General features: G+C 53.4%; 1 protein-coding gene across 3 annotated transcripts; it reads right to left on the reverse strand.

The window, feature by feature from the left end:
- Positions 1-1397: 1397 nt before the first annotated feature.
- Positions 1398-17100, reverse strand: MFNG (MFNG O-fucosylpeptide 3-beta-N-acetylglucosaminyltransferase). Of its 3 annotated transcripts, XM_081591537.1 has the most exons (8): positions 16648-17100; positions 12033-12081; positions 11568-11670; positions 10976-11129; positions 7857-7942; positions 5801-5966; positions 4002-4087; positions 1398-2363 (listed from the first exon to the last, which is right to left on the reverse strand). In XM_081591537.1, the coding sequence occupies exons 1-8, from the start codon at positions 16900-16902 to the stop codon at positions 2300-2302; spliced, it is 963 nt and encodes a 320-aa protein (XP_081447663.1). In that variant the 5' UTR covers positions 16903-17100; the 3' UTR covers positions 1398-2299. The 3 variants fall into 3 exon arrangements, with proteins under 3 accessions (XP_081447663.1, XP_081447662.1, XP_081447664.1); XM_081591536.1 differs by lacking the exon at positions 4002-4087; XM_081591538.1 differs by lacking the exon at positions 12033-12081 and having other exon boundaries at positions 16641-17100.
- Positions 17101-20214: the final 3114 nt, after the last annotated feature.

Below are 20214 nucleotides of genomic sequence, written 5' to 3' on the forward strand. Positions count from 1 at the left end.
TTTCCCCCTTCCCACACAGACTCACAAGGGGTTAATCCCAGGCTTCCTCCTTCCTCCATCCCAGTTCTGATCCTTGCTGACTCTGCTCCCCGCCCTGCGTGTAGCTATTCTGGGACAATGGAGGCAGCAGATGGCCGAGTCCTGTTCCCTCCACCCGACCCTCAGGATCTGGGAACAACCCGTAAATCTGCTGTTGCTTCTAAAAGCGGGCCAGCCGGCAGCCCTCTACACACAGGGTGGAGAGGACGGCGGCTGTAGAGTACACCATCCCTTCCCTACGGGCTGTGAGCCCAGAGGCCGCCCCACTCGGCTCGCATCCCACACACTCAGCATCAGGTCAACTCAGAAAGAAAAGAAGCCCCACACCTAACAAGCACAGGGTGGCTCCTCTCGGGGTCAGACTCCTCCTTGGAAAAGAAGGGGCCAAGGCTCCAGTGTTTAGCGGTTCCATCGGCCCAGACAGAGTTGCGGCAGGGACGAGGTCCTTTGAGGGCTGGAGGACATGCCTCAAAGAAGCCCCCAGCCCTGGCTTCCTGGATCAAAGCCCCTCTGTCCCTCTGGATCTCTGTTCCCTCTTCCCCCTTGCCCTGAGCTCCACTGTGACCCCCAACCCCTCAACATCTCTGAGCATGATGCAGGCTGCGAGCAGACACATCCTCTTCCTAGCCCTCCCCACAGACACCACCAGGCCTGAAATTTCACCACGATCACTTTGATTCAATCAGGCAACCTCTTTGGGACATGAAATTTTAAGGGCACTTACCTTTACCTAGTTCCTACCTGGGCTGTCAAAGTGCCCCTTTATCTGATACCAGAGGCTGAATCCCTCAGCTCCATTCTGCCTTCCCTGATTCTCTGGCCACCTCAACCCAGGCCCTGAAGGCAGATAAAAGGAAGTATTGTCCTCAGCAAACCAGCACCTCATGACACACATATATTCACTCACGTGCATATCACTCACACAGAGGTGTGACCGAGGCACACATACATCTATATGTCCCACATACATCGTCAGGCACAGACAAGCAAAGAGTGCATGGGCACACCCTTATACATCCTAGCACATCATGACACAGCACACACTATTAGCCATCACTGTTCATGGAGCCGTTTCTTTCTCCATACCAGACTCTGTGCTATGCCCTTTACAAACCCTGCATCATTTCACCTACAACCTGTGAAGTAAGCACTCCTTTTCTCATCTATAAAATGAACAAACAAGCCAGAGAGGCCAAGCAGATTCCCCCAGGTCACACAGCCAGCAAGAGCAGGGCAGGGCTGTCCAGTTCGGGGACCCAAAATCAACATCACTGAGACAGACAGATGAAAGATCCTCCCATCCTGCTCAGGAATGACTTTGACTGCATGTAACAGAAAACTGAACCAAGCAAGGCTTAAACAAATAAGGGTTTAATCTTCTTACAGAACCAGATGTTGGAAGGGACAGCTATGGAAATGATTGTCTCGGCATTCCCTTCATGGCAGCAGGGTGGTTGCCCTAGATCCAGACATCACACCCACATTTGCAGCAAGAAAATGGGGTATAGGGCTACATAACCTTCCCCAGAAGCCTCTCTGTTGGCTTTGCTTAATTCACACTAACAGACACAGATCTGGCTCTGGCCAGAGCTGGGCCATGTAGTAGCTCCTAATGGCAAGGGAAGCTGGGAAAGTGAGCAAAAGGAACATCTTGATGGGCTGGGACCCATTCTGATTCATCATCTGAGTCTGGACATGCTGATGCTCCAAACAACATCAGGTGGGAAGCAGGGGCTGGAGACTGGTCAGCAACAACATTATCTGCCACAGACTCTGGATTCTGCCCTTCTTCCACTTGGGTACACTCAGTGCTTGAGGATCCAGCCAAGTAAGCCAGGAGTGAGTGGCCCAGTGCTTGATCCCAGGAGAGGAACTGAGAGAACAGAGCTGGGGGCTCTGCACACCCAGGGGCCCCAGTAATTCTCTGGAGGGTTAGGATTCCTGAGCCCAGGTAGCTTAAGGACCCTCCATCCTCATTCAGTTCAGCCACGCAGGGCCCATGAAGGCCCAGCCATTGAGGCCTCTCTGGCCCTTACGTGGTGCCCCCAATCCTAGGCTGTGCAACACACCTCCCAGGGGCTTGAGTTGTGTTCGGCACCAGTCATCATCCAATCCTGGGCTTGCTCATCTCTCAGAGGCCCTGTCAGGGACTGCCCCCCCCCCGCCACACGAGACCCGCCATGGGCCCTCAAGGGTGCCTGGGAGGCTAAGGACAACCAGAGAGCCTCAGCCCAGTCTCTGCCCAGCGGTTCAGGGTTCATCAGGCCACCAGCTGCGGGCACCAGGGAGTATCCGGGTAGAGGAGACAATGGAAGGAGTGAAACCTGTGGAGAGACCAGAAATGGACAAGACAGTCACCCTCACGGGCTCCCGGGGGAGCATGTCACAGAGATGGTTTGGAGTGGGGTTTTTCCACCTTGGCACATTACGAATATTAGGAGCCAGATAATTCTGTTGTGGGGACTGTCTTGGGCATTGCAAGTGCTTAGCAGCAGCCCTGTACTCTGCTTGCCAGATGCCAGATTAGATTTTTTTTTTAATATTTATTTATCTAATTTATTTATTTGGCTGTGCTGGGTCTCAGCTGTGGCACGCAGGATCTTCTATCTCCACTGCAACATGCAGGATCTTTAGTAGCAGCATGTGAGATCTAGATCCCCGACCAGGGATCAAACCTGGGCCCCCTGCATTGAGAGCATGGAGTCTTAGCCACTGGATCCACAGGGAAGTCCCCGCTGAGTCTTAACAATCAAAAATGTCCCCACACACTACCAAGTGTCCCTTGGCAGGGGTGCAAAATGGTCCCTGGTTGAGAACCACTGATGCGTAAAGACTTCAAAAGCCAGAGAAACCGTAACAGCTGAGGCCACAGCCTCTGAGTGACCTGAGTCTCCATCAAGCAGGAACCTATGGATTCTAGAATCTTTAGGCTTTGAGAGAATTTAACACCAATTTTTAAATCTCTTGACTTACAGCCATAGCTTGCACACCTCTACTGATGAGAAGCTCACTCCATTAGAAAGCAGCTCCTTTCCTCTTGAAACTTGAATTTTTTTTTTCCCCTGTATTGAGCCAGATTCTGTCTCCTTGTAATGCCCAACTTGTTCAACACAGTCCTGGGCCCAGCAGACTTGCGATAGTGGTGAGCCCTCTTCCTCCAAACAGATGGCTCTGCAGGATTTCAGGGGCGGGAGTGCAGGCTTCCTTATGGGTTACACATTTCAGGTAAGTCCAGAGTCTGGACAGAGCCTAGAAGGCCCAGGGGAGGGGGGGAATGCCACCTCCCCAAATGAATCTGATACCACTTTCTTCTTTTCTCCCATGTTCCAGTCACACTGGCTTCTTATACTTCCTTGAGCAGGTCTTACTCCCCTGCCACAATATGTCACAGGCCAGGCTCTAAACAGCTCCACAGCAATGGGGGCTGGGAGTCGGATGGAGGGGGCTGAGCTGAGCAGCCCTAATCCCCCCGGGGTGTGTTTTGGGGGAGAACTGGAGGGGCCTAGGTGGCATTTTAGCCCTTATTCCAACCCTTTGTCCATGGAAAAGTATCATCCAAGAAATGAAGAGTCTAAGAAAAAAAATTTTTTTAATTTCCCCATGAGTGCCTGGAGTTTCTCCATGAGAGCATCTCCTTTGCTCAGTGAACACAGTTCAGTCTTCTAGAGGTTCCTGAAGAGTCCCAGAGGATCAGGCCTGGGAGATCTCCTTCAGATCCTCTTTGGATCTGCCCAGCCTCTTTGTGCTACAAATGGGGCAACTAAGGTACTGAGAGGCAAGGCAGGCACCTGCCCAAGGTCACAGAGTAAGCCAATGACAGAGCAGGGACTGAAACCCACTCCCAGCTCTGTGCTATCAGCTACTAGCTTCTCCCACTTCCCTCCCTCCTGGTTCCCTTGTCTTTCTATCCCTGGCCTCAGGCCCCAGTCCTCCCATCCTATAGTTTCAGCCCACAGACCCACCTGGAGGGGTCCTCCTCAGGGGAGAAGGGGCCATGGAGCTTAATGACGTTGCGTTTCCCCTCAAAGACACCGTAGCTAAGGGTGACCTGTGCAGAGAGAAGCAGAGAAGTCAATGAAGGCGGGGGGGGGGGGTCCCACCAGGGACCCCACAAGGGGGCAGCATTCTGATAGAAACAGAAAAGGTGCCTAAGACATTTTGAGTGGCACAGAAAGCCTGTCTCTGCACCTGAAATTCCACCATCAGTAATGGGTGTGTCACTGAGGGGCCCATCCCCTCCCATTCTCCCATAATCCCTTTGGTGCCCCGAACAGTCCCATTTACTAAAGAGGCTGGAATGATCCCCTCATCTACAGATTGGGAAACTGAGGCTCAAGAGGGCAGTGCCTTTCCTGGTGCCTTTCCAGGAAGTTGTGCATCTGGATGGAGGTTTCCTGAGACCTACTCTAGGGCTTTAGCAATCCCTCAGGTCATTCCACAAGCAATGAGGCTGCGGATGATGACTCCAGTCAAAAGGCAGTCAAGCACAGTGGTTAAAGACTGTGGATTTTGGGGCCACCCACCAGGGTTCAAGTTCCTCTCTGTCCTGTACTAGCCACAGTTAGTTCCATTCTCTGGGCCTCAGTTTCTCCGTCTGTAGAATGGGAATAATGTTAAGCTCCATCCCCTATGAATGTCACGAGGAACCAGAGAGTTAAAAAAGATAAGGCCCCCAGTGTAGTGTCTGGCACAGCAGGGGCTCTGAAAACCCCAAACTTTAGGGAACACCCTGGTTTTGGCTGTCCAAAATCTGCCCCTCTTTCCTGGCTGTGGTCCTAATGGGACCAACCTGCACCCCAGTTCTAGGTCTGATCAATCAACACTAGCTCTAGGCTCTGGCAGGAAACAGGTCACGTGACCCAAGTGAGCCATGTGACCAATGAGCACCAGCCCTGCAGTCTGACAGAAGGAGAAGCTCTCTTCTCACTGGTAGAGTGGAAACCTGGGGCTGCCATCTTGCCAGCACAAGTAGGGAGCCTGCCTGAGAATGAGGCCAGCATAGGGGAGGACACACAAGACAGGGGATGGGGTCTGAGCACCCAGATCTCACCAGATCTAGCAAGTCAGCCACACCCTCACCTTCTCAGGTACATGGACCCATAAACTTCTGTTTAATTTCTGTTTAATTAGTCTATTTCCTGTCACTTGCAGCTAAAAGGGCTCTGACTCATACCATGAGACAGAACCTCCCCAGAGGCCTTCCCAGCCATGACCCCCTATGGGGCTGGACACCCATGAGTTGGAGGGCAGTATCTGCAAGGCAGAGCTCAGCAGAGTCACTACCTGCCAGGTGATGGGAGGGGCACCCACCCCTCCCCCAGCCTGACATTACGAAGACCTGGTCTTTCCCAGTAACACCTGCGTGAGAAGGACAAGCAGTAAGCAGTGGCCAGGTAAGCTCTGATGAAGGAGGAGACTGTTAAAAAGGGCAGAACTGGACCCTTCGGAGGGTGTGGTAAGGATGGGAGGTTGAAGAGAGGTGAGAAGGAAGGATGCAGTGTTCAGGGAGCTGAGTGGTCTGAATCTCAAGACGAGCTTCCTCTCATCTGTGCAGGTCCCTCCAGCTGACATTTGGGAACCAGATCAAAGAATATTAGCATCACAAATGCCAACCCTTAAGGGTCAGAGGTGGAGAGCACTGAGTCACTGCGTGCCATTAAGGGGGTCCTTTGCCACGCTGAGACTCAGTTTCCCCATCAGAGGAGAGAGCCCCCCCACACATACACCTCCCCCGTTGCCACCTGCCCCATGGCTAGCTCACCTGCTCTGGGAGCTGGGCAGCCTCCAGCAGCTGCAGGGTCTCCAGGTGGGAGTGGAAGAGGGGGCAGGGCTGCAGGTGGCCGCCCAGCTTGCACTCAACGATGTAGCCCACGGTGCAGTCGTCAGGCAGCCGGATGAGGGCAGATGTGTCCATAAAGTGGGAGCCACTGAAGGACAGAGCCATGCTGCAGCCACTGGCCTAAGGCCCTTGATACCTAGAGCCCTTCCTGTCTCCCAGAAGACCCTCCCTCCACCACAGCCAGCTGGGAGAAAAGAGTGTAGCTCTAGCATCTGCCCCCTGCATACTGTGTAGCCTCGTGCAAGTTGTAAGCCTCGGAGAGCCTCAGTTTTCTCTTCTGTAAAATGGGCATGATAATAGCCAGAGCTGTTGTGAGGATTAAGTGTCGAAATGGTGAGATGAAGCATTTTATAAATGTATCCTTTCCTTCTCTCTCTTTCTTTTCATTCATTCATTCACTCATTCATTCATCTTGAGTTTCAGCATCTACCTGGTGCCAGCCATTGATGACATAGAGGCTGAGGACACAGACAAGGGAAAGAAATGCTTCCTGCCCTCAACAGCAGCCCCTGTGCTGGAGGGAGACAGACAGATGAGTAGGTCATTTCAGAGGAGGACTGGTGCTAAGTCAGAGGAAAGCACGAGGCCTGGGAACACAGGGAGGGCAAAGCAGATTCCCAGAGGAGATGGCAGTATTTTGTTTTGCTCTTTATTTAATCATGGCAGTAGCAGATTCTAAACAGAGTCTTACAGGATGATCTGCAGTCAGCCAGGTGCCAAGTGGGGGAGGAGCAGTGTTCCTGGCAAGGGCGTCACCTGACTGTGCACCCCACGAACGCCCTAGAGACCAGGCTGGGCAGCTTGCCCCGTTGCACAAGATGCCTGAGAGAGGGGTCGAGCGGGTACGGAAACCCAGCCTTTGTCACCTTCCCCAGGCTGTGCCTGGAGGCCACACTGCCCAGAGAGGGTACTTTTTTCTAATTTACACAAATGTACCATAGAGGGGGGCAGAAGCCTAGATGGGGTAACCGGGTCACAGGGAGACCCCTGGTCATGTGTGTACACCTGCTATCAACAGACCTTAGGACAGCATTCCTGCTCCCCGTCAGGACACAAGCTACCTCCGGGGGGCACCCCCATCGAGGGCAGGGCAGGGCAGGTTGCTGCAGAGGCAAATCACTCAGGCCCTAGAGCCAAACCCAGCAGCTGAGTGACCTTGGGCCTGGGTGACCTTGAAACAATCACTTACTTAACCTCTCAGTACCTTAGTTTTCTCAGCCAAGTAGAAATAAGGCCAACGCCCCTTCCTCCCTGGGAGCTGTGATAATCTTAGCAAAGCACAGGCCTGGCTCAGAGTCAACCCTCAATTCAAAGTGGTGACACTGATGCGGCTCTTAATAACAGTAACGGCCTGCCCAGCAGACCTCAAGAGACCTTTGTCATGTCCTCTCTAGAATACCAGTACTCCTACCCAGTACTGAGGGCTTCCACTACTCTCACAATCCCCCTCAGTCTGGGACCAGTCTTCTAGGACCATTCCAGCTCAAATGCCACCTCTTCCAGGAAGCCTTCCCTCCTCTCCCAAGGTAGAAGGCCCTACTCCCTCCTCTGAGTATTCCTCCACTTGGCCTTCACCTCCCCGTGACAGTGACTGGTCAGAAGAGGGCTGAAAACAGAACCTAATATTGACTGGGCTCCTACCAGGTGCCAGCCCAGGCACTTTCTCATTTAACCCTTACAATGACCACTAGCCACTGTATAATCAGGTCCATTTTACAGATGGGGCACTGAGGCTCCTAGAGATTACACAGCTTGCCTGTGTGTAGCAGAGTGCACTAGGCAGTGTACCCCCAAGGGCAAGGTAACAGGTGGTTTGCTCACCACTAACTGTGTAACTCTGATGCAGTGGGAATGAGAGATAGTGTCTCCTGAGCTCATTCTCAAGCCCTTTCTGCTACAAACACCCCACCCACACACAGCCGACTCCTCCTCTCTGCACACCTCTACCTCCCCCACCTGCCTATAGGTCTCTGCTTACCTGGCCCACGGGGCCATCTTCAAAGCCAGTTTGCGGTTGATGCAGAAGCCAGCACCCCCGGTGGCAAACCAGAACTGTACCAGCCTCTATGGGGGAAAATGGGGAAAGCCAAAGTGTAGGGTGAGCCTAGGAGTGGGGGCAACAGCCAGGCCTCCCCTTACTCACAAGCAACATGGCTCAAAAGCTTTTTATTTCACATCTCACTGCTGCTGCTGCTACTGCTGCTAAGTTGCATCAGTTGTGTCCGACTCTGTGCAACCCCATAGAGGGCAGCCCACCAGGCTCCTCCACATCTCACTCGAGTCTTGCTATGAGGCTTCTCAGATTGCACTAGTGGTAAAGAATGCGCCTGCCAATGCAGGACACATAAGTGACACATATTCGATTCCTGGGATGGGAAAATCCCCTAGGAGGGCATGGAAAACCACTCCAGTATTCTTGCCTGAAGAATCCCATGAACCGAGGAGACTGGTGGGCTAAAGTCCATAGGGTCACAAAGAGTCGGACATGACTGAAGCGATTTAGCACGCATGCAGAGTCTTGTTATAAACTGAAATTATGCCCATGGAGGAAAAAGAGAAGGGCAGGTGAACATTCAAGGGCTTGGAATGGGATACGGCACATGGTAAACACTAGTGGGTTTATCGATCAGCTTGTAAAGCCCTTGACATTTCAATCTCTGAACCAATACCACCCTTTTAGGGTGTAAACCGTTTTCTGCCCTTGTCTAGCATCACCATGGCCTAAGATCTCTTCTCCCTCCTCTGTGAGGACCTGTGAATTCACCCATGAATTTCTTCAAGGCTTTTGAGAAACACTGTACCTTTTCAACTGTACCATCTCTTAGTCAAAGTGCCTTAAAGTTACCTTCTCCCAAGTCCACAGTTGGTGCTTCATTGATGTATGTTGCATTGGGTTGGGTTATGTCCCATGATTCAGCAGTGAGAAGAGCACTGGACGGGAAGTTGGAAAGTCTGACACTGGGCTCCCCCCTCCACTGTACAGCTGTATAACCTTGAAAGAGTCCCTGCCCCTCTCTGGATCTCAGATATGTCACCTGTGAGCACAACACTGGCTCCAGTTCTGAAATCCAACGGTTCTCCAGGCCCAGAGGTGTCCTCCTCCTCTGAGATCTCTACAAGCTTACTTCTGGAAACTCTGCCCTCTTAGAGAGAAGTCAGGCCTCAACTAGGCAGAATGAATGGGTTCTTTGGGACCTAACACATAGGAGGCGCCCAATAAAACTTGTTTAATGAATTAATGAGAGCAAGGCTTCCACTCCCAGAGAATCACAGTAACATCAGCAGCGACCATGTGAGCGCCTAGCCCCAAGCACTGACCATGTCAAGCTCTGTGCTACAGATCAGGTGACCGAGGTACACAGAACTGAGGTCATGTGCCAAGGTCCCAGAGCTCGGAATGACCCCAAGCCAAACCTCCTGCCCTCTTTGCCATCCTACCCTGGGGGGACACCCACAGTCTGAACTGGCCAGGACACTCTGGAGCAGTCCTGGGATCCTGCTGGTGGGGTGTCTGACAAGGAGGGCACTGGTGCACATTGTAGGCTTGAAGAGTGGGTATGTCCAGCAGGGTCCTGTGCCCAGCACAGGAAAAACACTGCTCAGAGGTGAGGCTGGGCTGAGTCAGGTGCTCGTGCTCAGCTGCCAAGTCATGTCTGACTCTTCAGAATCCCATGGAGCTGAATCGGGTACTGGTGGAAAACACCCACTAGGATCTACCATGTGCCAGATCCCATTCCAAGCCCTTGAATGTTTGTGTGTGTGCTTAGTTGCTCAGTCATGTCTGTAGCCCACCAGGCTCCTCTGTCTACAGGACTCTCCAGGCAAGAACATTGCAGTGGGTTGCCATTTCCTTCTCCAGGAGATCCTGGTCCTTGAATAGGTGACCTCATTTAATTCTTCTTTTGCTCACAACTGCTCTAGGAGGTAGTGACTGTTTTCACTGATTCTACAGATGAGGAAACTGAGGCACAGAGAGGAGAGGTGACTTCAGTCAAGGTCACAAAGCCAGGAGGGAGTGGGGCTAGGGAATGAGCTCTGGGAGTCAGGTTTCAGAGCAAAGCTCTCAAATCTTTCGGTCAGGGAGAGGTGGTATGGGAACCTGGGGGACCCCTCGGCTCACCTGGCATCAGCTTGCTCATGCACACCACCCCTCAGGGCCCAGGAGGATTTAATTAGGGCTCAGAGGCTGATGAGCTGCAGATAATTAAGGTTTTGTGTTTCCTGCTCTTGGTTTCCCTTGAGAAGCAGATGGTGACCCTGAGAGGGAGAAAGCCCCATAGTGGGCCCAGCTCCCGCTCCAGACATTGCCTCTAGAGAGGGGGACCCATGGCTTTCCTGTTCATGGGGGCCAAGGGTGCCCTAGGGGCCTGGGTCACCCCAACACCAGAATCCAGGTGGGTTCTGGGGACAGGGGGAAAAACATGCAATATACGTATACTAAAAAATTCTTATTTCTCCAAAAGTCAAATTTAATGAGTATCCTGGGCTTTTGTTTATTTGCTTCCTAAATCTGGCAACCTAAATCTGTCCATTCAGGTCTGGAGCTGAAGCAGGTGCTGGGGACCCTCTTGTGCCAGGTGTCAATACCTCTGTGGGTGATTAGTGAAATCTGGAGAGAGAGAGGAAAGCTGTCTAGGGGAAGGGAGGGTTCAGGGGCTCCCGGCAGCCGCAATTTGCCACCTGGCTCAACAGATTCAGCATTTTAACAATCCGTCCAACTACATGGTGATACCAGGCGGTTAGAAGCCTGATGGTGGAGCCTGGAGACCTCAGCTCACCCCACCATGCTCACGGTATGACCAGGACAAGCCACTGCTCCCCAGTAATTGAGGCCCTACTCAGTGCCAGTCTTTGCTTTCCTTGCATTATCTCAATCTCCTCTCTCTCCTCTCTCAGTCTCATAAACGAGGAGACAGGATCCGAGCAGAAGCCACCAGCCCAGATACACAGTGATGCAGCCAATTCTGAAACCCAGAAAATCCACTCGCCCCCTGCAGGACCCCGCCCCTGCAGGGCCCCGCCTCCTGGCCCCGCCCCCCGAAGGGCCCTGCCCGCCACCCCGCGGCCAGTTCACAAAGGGGGCAGCGAGGGACCCACTGTGCGGTTGTGAGGCTGCGGCTCCGAAGCGTGAATTGGCCGATTCAAGCTAGGCCGGCCTACGTAGACGTCGCGGGTCTGGGGGAAGGTTTTCAGCAACTTCAGCAGCGCCCTCGGGTTCAGATAGTTGTCGTCATCCACATGGCAGAACCATCTGTGGGGATGGAATGGGGGTACTTTGAACTTGGAAGGGGTTCCCAAGAGCTGCCTGTCAGCCAGATTCCTCCTGTACCCTCATAGTCAATCAACAAACAGATATGGGCTGGAGGGGTGTTAACATTTAAGGCCTGTCCCTTTGCCAGGCAGCATCTCCTGTAAGCTTATGAGGAAGTTGTGCCCACTTCTCAGGTGGGAACCAAGACTCAGGAAGGTTAAGACACTTGCCCTAGGTCCTACAACCAAAATAGCAGGATTTGAACCCAGATGGTCCAGAGACAGATCCCAGAAGGCCCTACATGTGATTCAGTTCACAGGATCCAGAACTTTACTTCTTTGACAAGACATCCCATTTAGATATGGAATGTCTTCAGTGGCCTGAGGCAAAGGTCACACCTGCCCCCTAAGACCAAGGTGAAGACCAAGGTAGACTCACCTCAGCCCACTGGCCAAGAAGGCATCAAATTCAGCGGCCATCTTGCAGGACAGGGCAGGGTGGCTGTGCTCCGCCGAGCAGTTGGTGACCACAAGGTGGGACCCTGGAGAAGTAAGGACAAGTCAGCCCAGCTCCTCCCCACAGCCCTGCACAGTGTGAGAAGCAGAGCAAGGTGGGTCCTCAAAGAGCCTGGAGCAGTCCACCCACTCCCATTTTACACAGGGGAAACTGAAGTCAGGGAGGGCTGACCTGCCCAGAATCCTGAAACTAATGGACAGTACGCTGAGTTGGGACCCAGGTGTTCATGGCCTTACTGTTTCCAGGAGAGACTCCTGCTCCCCTCCTGGGCAAAGGGGGAATCCCTGTGTACCAAGGGTAGACAGTCGTGTTTCCTGGGGACTCCCAGGCAGCCACCCCAGCTTTCCCTAACAACAACTGAGGGGTCCCCATCCCACCCAGAGTTACCCAGTCTCTCCTGGAGGCCTTCATCCGGGCTGTCAGTGAAGATGAACGTCTAGGAATGAAAAAAGAGTCAGGGTTGGGGTCAGCCATGGAGAGTTCCGGGTCAGCCCACGGCCAAGTCCAGGTGGATACACACACAGCAGACCTCTGTCCTCCTTCGGTGATGAAAATACACTCCTGTCACAGTCACACACTCCTTTAGGACAACAGGGCTTTCTCAGCTACCCAACCCCCTCCCCCATACAACACACACAACTCAGCTTTTGTATACACACAACTTCGAGCTATACATCAGCCCATCAGTCTCACACTCAGCCCCCTTACAGACCAATACCCACCAGACCAGAGTCATACACCCTTGGTAGAATCACACCTTCTTCAACCACACACACATCATAGTCCCACTTGGCCACTCCACAATCACATATACACGTGTGTGTCAGTAGACAGACACACATGCTGGGACACCGAACCACTTAGGGAGACAGTCACAACTTTCAGTCACCCAAACTGCCTGTGCAAGTGTCAGGGGCCTCATGTGCCTCCCAGACTGAAGAGGCGCCCCACCCACAGCTTTCACACGTCTGGTCCCTCATGATTTCACTGATCCTCCAGACAGGCATTGTGATTTGCAGATGGCAAAATGAAGGCTAAGTGATGAAGTGAGGCTGTGTGGTTGGCAAGAGGTAAGGACCTCTCCCCACTCGCAGCTCCCAGCGCAGCCAGACTTCCTCCCAGGAGCCCCACCCAGCAGGCACTCAGACCCTGCCTGAGGACACTGAGCACCTGAGCATCCCCAGACCTGAGCTCCTCTCACTCTTCCCTGTCTTACTGGGACCCAGCATCTGGGGGTCACCGTGCCTCCTCTTTCTCTCACACCCACATCCAGTCTGTCAGCAAATTCTATCCACCCAACTTTCAAACTAAAGAACTAAAGAGCCTCTTGATGAAAGTGAAAGAGGAGAGTGAAAAAGTTGGCTTAAAACTCAACATTCAGAAAACTCAACATTCAGAAAACCAGATGCCATAAGATCATGGCATCTGGTCCCATTACTTCATGGCAAATAGATGGGGAAACAGTGGAAACAGTGGCTGACTTTATTTTGGGGGGACTCCAAAATCACTGCAGATGGTGACTGCAGCCATGAAATTAAAAGACGCTTGCTCCTTGGAAGAAAAGTTATGACCAACCTAGACAGCATATTAAAAAGCAGAGACATTACTTTGCCAACAAAGGTCTGTCTAGTCAAAGCCATGATTTTTCCAGTAGTCATGTATGGATGCGAGAGTTGGGCCATAAAGAAAGCGAAGTACTGAAGAATTGATACTTTTGAACCGTGGTGTTGGAGAAGACTCTTGAGATTCCCTTGGACATCAAGGAGATCCAACCAGTCCATTCTAAAGGAAATCAGTCCTGAATATTCATTGGAAAGACTGAAGCTGAAACTCCGATACTTTGGCCACCTGATGGGAAGAACTGACTCATTGGAAAAGACCCTGATGGTGGGAAAGATTGAAGGCAGGAAGAGAAGGGGAAAGCAAAGGATGAGATGGTTTATGGTATCACCGACTCAATGGATATGAGCTTGAGTAAACTCTGGGAGTTGGTGATGGACAGGGAGGCCTGCCATGCTGCAGTCCATGGGGTCGCAAATAGTCGGACGCAACTGAGTGACTGAACTGAACTGACTGAACTTTCAAACTGCTTGGGGTACACCCTCTCCCTGCATCCTCCACGGTCAGCCCACAGTCCATCCCCTCCTCGTCACCTCCTGCCTGCTTTGCTGCAGTCACCTTTTCCCTGTTCTCTCTGCTCCGTCCTGCTCCGCTCCAGTCTGTTTTCAACACAGCCCCCGGGGGAGCCTGTAAAGTAAGTCAGACTTTTCTTGCCCTGCTCTTCAGCAAACTTGTGCCACCAAACAGTCACCAGATAGTGGAACTCTCTCCAGTCTGCAGTGTGGGCCAAATGGGCCAGGGAATGCCTGGGAATGAATTAGTGAGGGGAGGGGGAAGGAAGGGTCCCCACAGGACGGTCTGGGGGCTGAGCAGAGCTCAGGAGGCTGGTGTTTCAGTCCCCAGGAATTCTGAGGTTGGCACAGAGCAGCGGGCAATGTTTTCTCTGAGCCGAGGGTTGCATTTGATTGTTTCAAGGAGGGATCCTGACAATGGTTAAAACCTTGCAGGAAAACAAAAGGACAGACAGCCTGCTGGGGTCAGGGGAGGGGCTGCCGGGGGCCATCTGCTGCAGAAGAGGGGAGATGTGGGGCTCTCATTGCTCCCCCCACCCCTGCCCTCGAGGAATGTGAGGAAGAGAAAGGCTCCTCTGCATCTCAAAATGTGCTTCCCCCAAGCCCACCCCCTGTGCCTGGGACAAAGGCCACACACGAGCCCCAGCCCGCTGCCACAAAGGCCCACCTGCCACCCGGCTGCCCTTAACCAGCTGGAGCGGGTGCCCAGCCCTGGAGTTAACCAGCTCAGGCCTGCTCCTGATGGCAGAGCTGAGAGAGGCTCTAATACCCTCCTGCCCTGTGTGGCTGGGGAAACCGAGGGTTGAAAGGGGGAAGGCCTTGGCTGAGGTCACAGGGAGAGATGAGCCAAAGGGTGGAAATGAAGGGGGGCCAGATGTAGTGATGAGAGTGGGTCTTCCTGTCTCCTCTCTTCTTCCTCAGTTTGAGTGTCTTTCCTTTTTTTTTCAGATCTGCCTTAAAGGACAAGATTTCTAGAGTCTGCCCCTTGTGCTAGGGACAGGGGAGGCGGAAGTGGGAATGTCCAGCTGAGTGAATACATCTCCTACCTCTGCTTACAAATGGGAATTTTTAAGTTTCCGCCTCTGAAAAATGGGAATATCAATACCTACCACTCAGTTTATTGTGAGGGTTCAACAGAGTGATGCACAATATGCTGTCCCTTAGATGCAGAGCAGTTGGCAGGTACTCCCTCTGGCTGCCTAGTTAGCATCTGAGATTGAGCTCAGAGCACAGAGAGAGTGTCTGCATGCCTCTCCTCTGCCAGCTTAGTCCTGCCAGGCCCGGACACCCAGGCTAAAAGCCCAAGTGATCAGGCAGCCATGGGGTCCCCAGTCTCAGCAGAGAAGAAGGGACCCCAGCCTAGAGGTGGGCCCACTGGGCTCTGCCCCCTTGGGCCTTTGGGGTGATGCTAGCAAGCACTTCCTCCTCTCTGGCCTCAGTATCCTCATCCGGAGCAAGGGCACCATCGTAGTGATCAAGACGAAACAGGAAAGGGCCTCTGACCACATGAGGCCATGCTCCCGGGTACACACAGACACAGCACCATAAACAGGAAGGTCTGCAGGGAGGGCCAGGCTTGGTGGCTTCCGCAAGCGGAACTAGAATCTCCCCAAGATGAGAAGCTGCGCAGCCTCCCAGGGAAGAGTCTGGAGGGGTGTTGGGGGTTCCAGCAAGGAAAGGGTTAATCCAGGGTGCCGGGATATCAGGACCAGGAAAACAGGGTAAAGGTGCCCCCTCCCCAGTGGGCCCTGGCCTCTTCCAGGCACCACACCACCTCCCCCCTCCTTGGTCTCCAGGAGCCTCCAACCACCCCCGCCCAAAGGCTCGTCACTTCCTCCCACTGAGCCAGCCGCCAAAGTAAGGACAGCGCGCGCACGTGTGTGTGTGTGTGTGTGCGCGCGCGCGCACATGCGTGCGCGAATCTGCCCCTCTGCCCCCCTAGAGATGACTCCCAACACCCCCAAATCACTGCCTTTGCCTGAGGAGGGCACTGGGTATGAGGCTGGAAGAGCCAGAGGGGACTCAGAGCTGTCTCCCCAGAAAGCCACACCCCTGTCACACACACACCTCTTGTTATGGCACGTCTAACACTGACACTGGCTCCATGTGTGTGTGCATACACGCATGTGAACACACATATACATCCCCACCGTACATGCCAGGCAGTCCTCTCCCTCATCACTGCTTTCACCACAGTACACACCCACTTCATCCGTCCCTCAGAAACTGCCCCACAGGAAATGGAGCACAGGAGGTGAGATGCCACTGCCCCGGGGCACACCCTTGGCAGCAGAGGATGGGGGCAGGGGCTGTCAGGAATTCTGAAAGGATGCCCCCCACCCCTTTCCCTAAACAGGTCCCACCTAGACGGTCCCATCCTCAGAGGCTCAGCCCCTGTGCTCTACCCTCTGCCAGGGCAAAGGACAGCACCCAGGGCCTGGCCTGGGGGCAGCCTGGCCAGGGCTCTTGTCAAGAGTCAGGACCTCACAGAGGCCTCTGTCCAGCTGCCCAACACCCACCATCATCCCCAAGGCCAGGGTGGGCAGGCACAAAGCCTGCTCTGGAACAACCAGGGAATGAAGGGACCCCCAGAAGGGACCTAGGAGCCCAGGGTAGCCTGGCCCCCAAAAGACCAAGCAGTGGGCCTGAGGAGTGCCTGGCTCCTGGGCCAGTGAGGGACACACAGCCGCAGGAGACCCCCATCCTAGGAGGAAGGAGGAGAGGGAACACAGTCCAGGCAGGGCAGGTGGGAGAGCAGCTTCTTCCGTGGGGCCCTCAGAGACCTCCCCCCCAACGTCGGCGGTAGAAAGGCCTCTGTGAGCCCTCAGACCAGGGGCCACTCCTGGGACCCTCATTCACCCGCTTGTCACCTGTTCCCTGGTCCTGGAGACCCACGTGTTGAGCAGCAGCTCCAGGCGCGAGTGGTGGAAGGCCTGGGTCGTCTTGACTGCGATGAAGACCTCGTGCAGCTGCAGCTCGGAGGGCCGAGGGCTTGGCGGGCTCAGCTCTGGGGTGTTGGGCACACGCTGCGGGGACGGGCTTGAGCGGTACCGTAGGGAGAGAAGCCCCATGCACAGAAGGGTGAGGAGGACTCCGGCCAGGCCCCGGAGGAGCCGGCACTGCATTGGCCCTAGGGCCCCAGACGGCTCAGCTCCCAAATCCCAACCAGACGGGGACGGGAGGCTGGTCAGGCGGGAGCCCCGGCAAAGGCAAAGGGCCGGCAGGCATGGCGGGCGGGCCAGGAAGGGAGAGGTGGGAGTCGGAGCTCCAGACCCGCAGGCCGAGCCACCGCAGCCCCGCCGCCGCCAACCCTCCACCTGCTTGCTCCCCGACCCTCCCGCCCGAGGCTCTGGGGCGCCTGGCCCCGCCCCTGCTTCCAGCGCAGCCCAGAGGCGGGGCCGGCCCAGGGGAGCCCAGAGGTGGCTGGAAAAGGCACGGGCAGAAGGCACAGCTCCGGCTCTGCCAGCTGCTGCGGTGGGGGTGGGGGCAACAACAACCCCTCCGTGCCAAATGGAAGGGAGGGGCCCTCCAGCCTTCCCACCCCCCAGAGACCGTGGGCTTAGCTCATTCAACACCCAGTATCTTCGGTGGCCAGCCTCCCAGGTTTGGCTTCACACAGTTCCTCCTCCTGGGTGCACCCCACCCCTCCGCTAGCCCTGGCCATCCTCACCCACGTTTCCTTTACCAGGCTGAATTTTATTTGCCTTTTAAGGGCTTCCCCAATGGCTCAGTAGGTAAAGAAAGGAAAGGAAAGGAAAGGGAAGTCGCTCAGTCGTGTCCGACTCTTTGCGACCCCGTGGACTGTAGCCTACCAGGCTCCTCCATCCATGGGATTCTCCAGGCAAGAATACTGGAGTGGTTTGCCATTTCCTTCTCCAGGGGATCTTCCTGACCCAGGGATCGAACCCAGTTCTCCCGCATTGGAGGCAGACGCTTTAACCTCTGAGCCACCAGGGAAGTCCCGTAGGTAAAGAATCCCCCTGCCAATGCAGGAGACACAGGAGATGCAGGTTTGATTCCTGGGTCAGGAAGATCTGGAGGAGGAAATGACAACCCACTCCAGTATTCTTGCCTGGAAAATCCCATGGACAGAGGAGCCTGGCGGGCTACAGTCCACGGAATCACAGAGTCGGACACGGCTGAACAACTAAGCACATAGCCAATTAACAAGATTTTATAGTTTCAGATGGACAGCAAAGGGACACAGCCATACATATACATGTGTACCCATTCTCCCTCAAACTCCCCTCTCATCTGGGCTGCCACATCACAGAGTTCCCTGTGCTCTACAGTAGGTCTTGATCCATTTAAGGCTGAGGCTCAAGTGGCCCTCCTCCAGGAAGTCTCCCAGCCTCTGGGGCTCCCGCAGTGGTTAGCCCAGTTTCTTCGGTCTTCACAACAGTGCTAGAATTATTTCCAGTTCATAGCTGAGCATATAAAGCTCAGAATGATCCAAGCTGATCCAGCAGCCTAGCCACAGAGCCAGTGAACCCAGGTCTCTGGCCCGTGTCTGGCCCACAGAAGGCCCCTGAGGGTCCCTGTCCTGCTGTGACCCACCGTAGTCCATCTTGCTCAGCAGGCATTACTGCTTCCTCTCTCCTAGCCAGGCCAGTGGACAGAGGACTTTCTGCAGCTACCACCTCTGTCTTTTTTTTTAGTTATTAATAATTTTTGATTGTGCTGGGTGTCCATTGTGGTGCTCAGGCTTTCTCTAGTTGCAGTGAGCAGAGGCTTCTCGTCTTTCAGCTAGTGGGCTCTAGGGCGCAGGCTCCGTAGTTGCGGCTCATAGGCTTAGTTGCTCTTTGGTATGTGGGATCTTCCTAGGTCAGGGATCGAGTCCGTGTCCTCTGCATTGCAAGGTGAATTCTTAACCACCGAACCACCAACGAAATCCCTCCATCTTGTTTGGTACAAGGTCACTCATGTCTTGTCCTCCCTCTGCTAGAGCCCTGATGGCTTCACAAACACCAAGGACCAACACCAGCCTGCAGACCCTGTAAGGGTGGCCCCTGTTACCTCCAGTGCCAGCTCCTACTCTTCTCCTCTTGCTTCCTCACTCCAGATCCAGTGGGCTTCTGACCAGTTCAGGGACACATCCACCTCAGGACCTTTGCCCATGCTGTTCCTGCCTGGGCCTCTCTCTGTTTAGTGTCTAAGTTGTGTCCAACTCTGTGACCCATGGAATGTAGCCCGCCAGGCTCCTCTGTCCATGGATGATTGTCCAGGCAAGAATACTGGGGTGGGTTGCCACTTTCTTCTCCAGAGAGTCTTCGCAACCCAGGGATCAAACCCAAGTCTTTTTCGTTTCCTGCACTGCAGGCAGATTCTTTACCTCTGAGCCACCTGTGATATTGGTCCTGAGAAATAAATCAACTGGCCTATCAAATCAACTGGTTCTATCAACATAATGCTACCAAAAAACCTGAAAGTCTTAGCATTTACATCTCAAACTAGATTGAAGAGACAATTCTCTTTAAGGTAGTTTCATGATTATATAGAAAATCACTGATATTCAGACAATTAATTCATGCTATACTACTACTAAGTATTTTAAAGTGATTTTTACCTCTTTGTAAAGAAGAGATCAAAATAATAATTAGGATTTTTTAAAATGAAAAATGAGATTCACTTGAAGTTAATAAAATGAATCAGTGACCCAACTCTATGGACTCTCAAAATAATTAGTTCTACCCAGGCTGCCAGCTCTGCCAGAGACCTAACTCCCTCATCACCCTACCTCCAAGTCTACATAAATATCTTCTACATGAAGCCTTCCCAGACCACTTTATTTAAATTGCAACTCCAACCCCCACTCCTTCCCAGCTTTCCAGGCTCTCTTTCCCAGGGCCCCTTTTCTGCAATGTTCTCTCCAAAAGTACTTTTCATACTCCAACATCCTATATATTTATTGTCTGTCTTCCTCATGAGAATATCAGGGCAGGGATTTCTTTTTATTCACTGAATTCCTAGTACCTAGAACAGGGCCTGGCATATGGTAGGCACTCAAACTTTTCTTGTTAAACACAGGAAATACCAGATGCGTGGAGAATTGCATTAGCACTATAGAGGGAGAGAAAAGGAAAACCAACCCTTCTGAATCACCTTTCTATGGCCCAGCTCTGTGCCAAGCCCCTTCACAGCCCACCTTCTCAGAATGGCATCTCCAAGGGATGAACCCATGCTTCATGCCATACAGACCAGGGTTCAAATCCTGATTGGGCCACTCCCTAGCTGTGTGACTCTGAACAAGTTACTTCACCTCTCTGAACTTCACTTTCATTTGTAAGACAGGGACAAAAATAAGACTTGGGGTTGGTGGGCCTCTCCACCCCCATGGCAAGGGCACCTAACATGGGATCAGCCACTGGGCTCCTGCAACTTCACCCAGACTCGTATGTCCATAGACCAAGCACTGGGCCAAGAAGGGGGGATGGTTT

This window comes from Giraffa tippelskirchi, chromosome 4, assembly GCF_054371585.1.
Source record: "Giraffa tippelskirchi isolate mGirTip1 chromosome 4, T2T-mGirTip1v1.2.pri, whole genome shotgun sequence".
In the NCBI taxonomy this organism is placed as follows: Eukaryota; Metazoa; Chordata; class Mammalia; order Artiodactyla; family Giraffidae; genus Giraffa; species Giraffa tippelskirchi.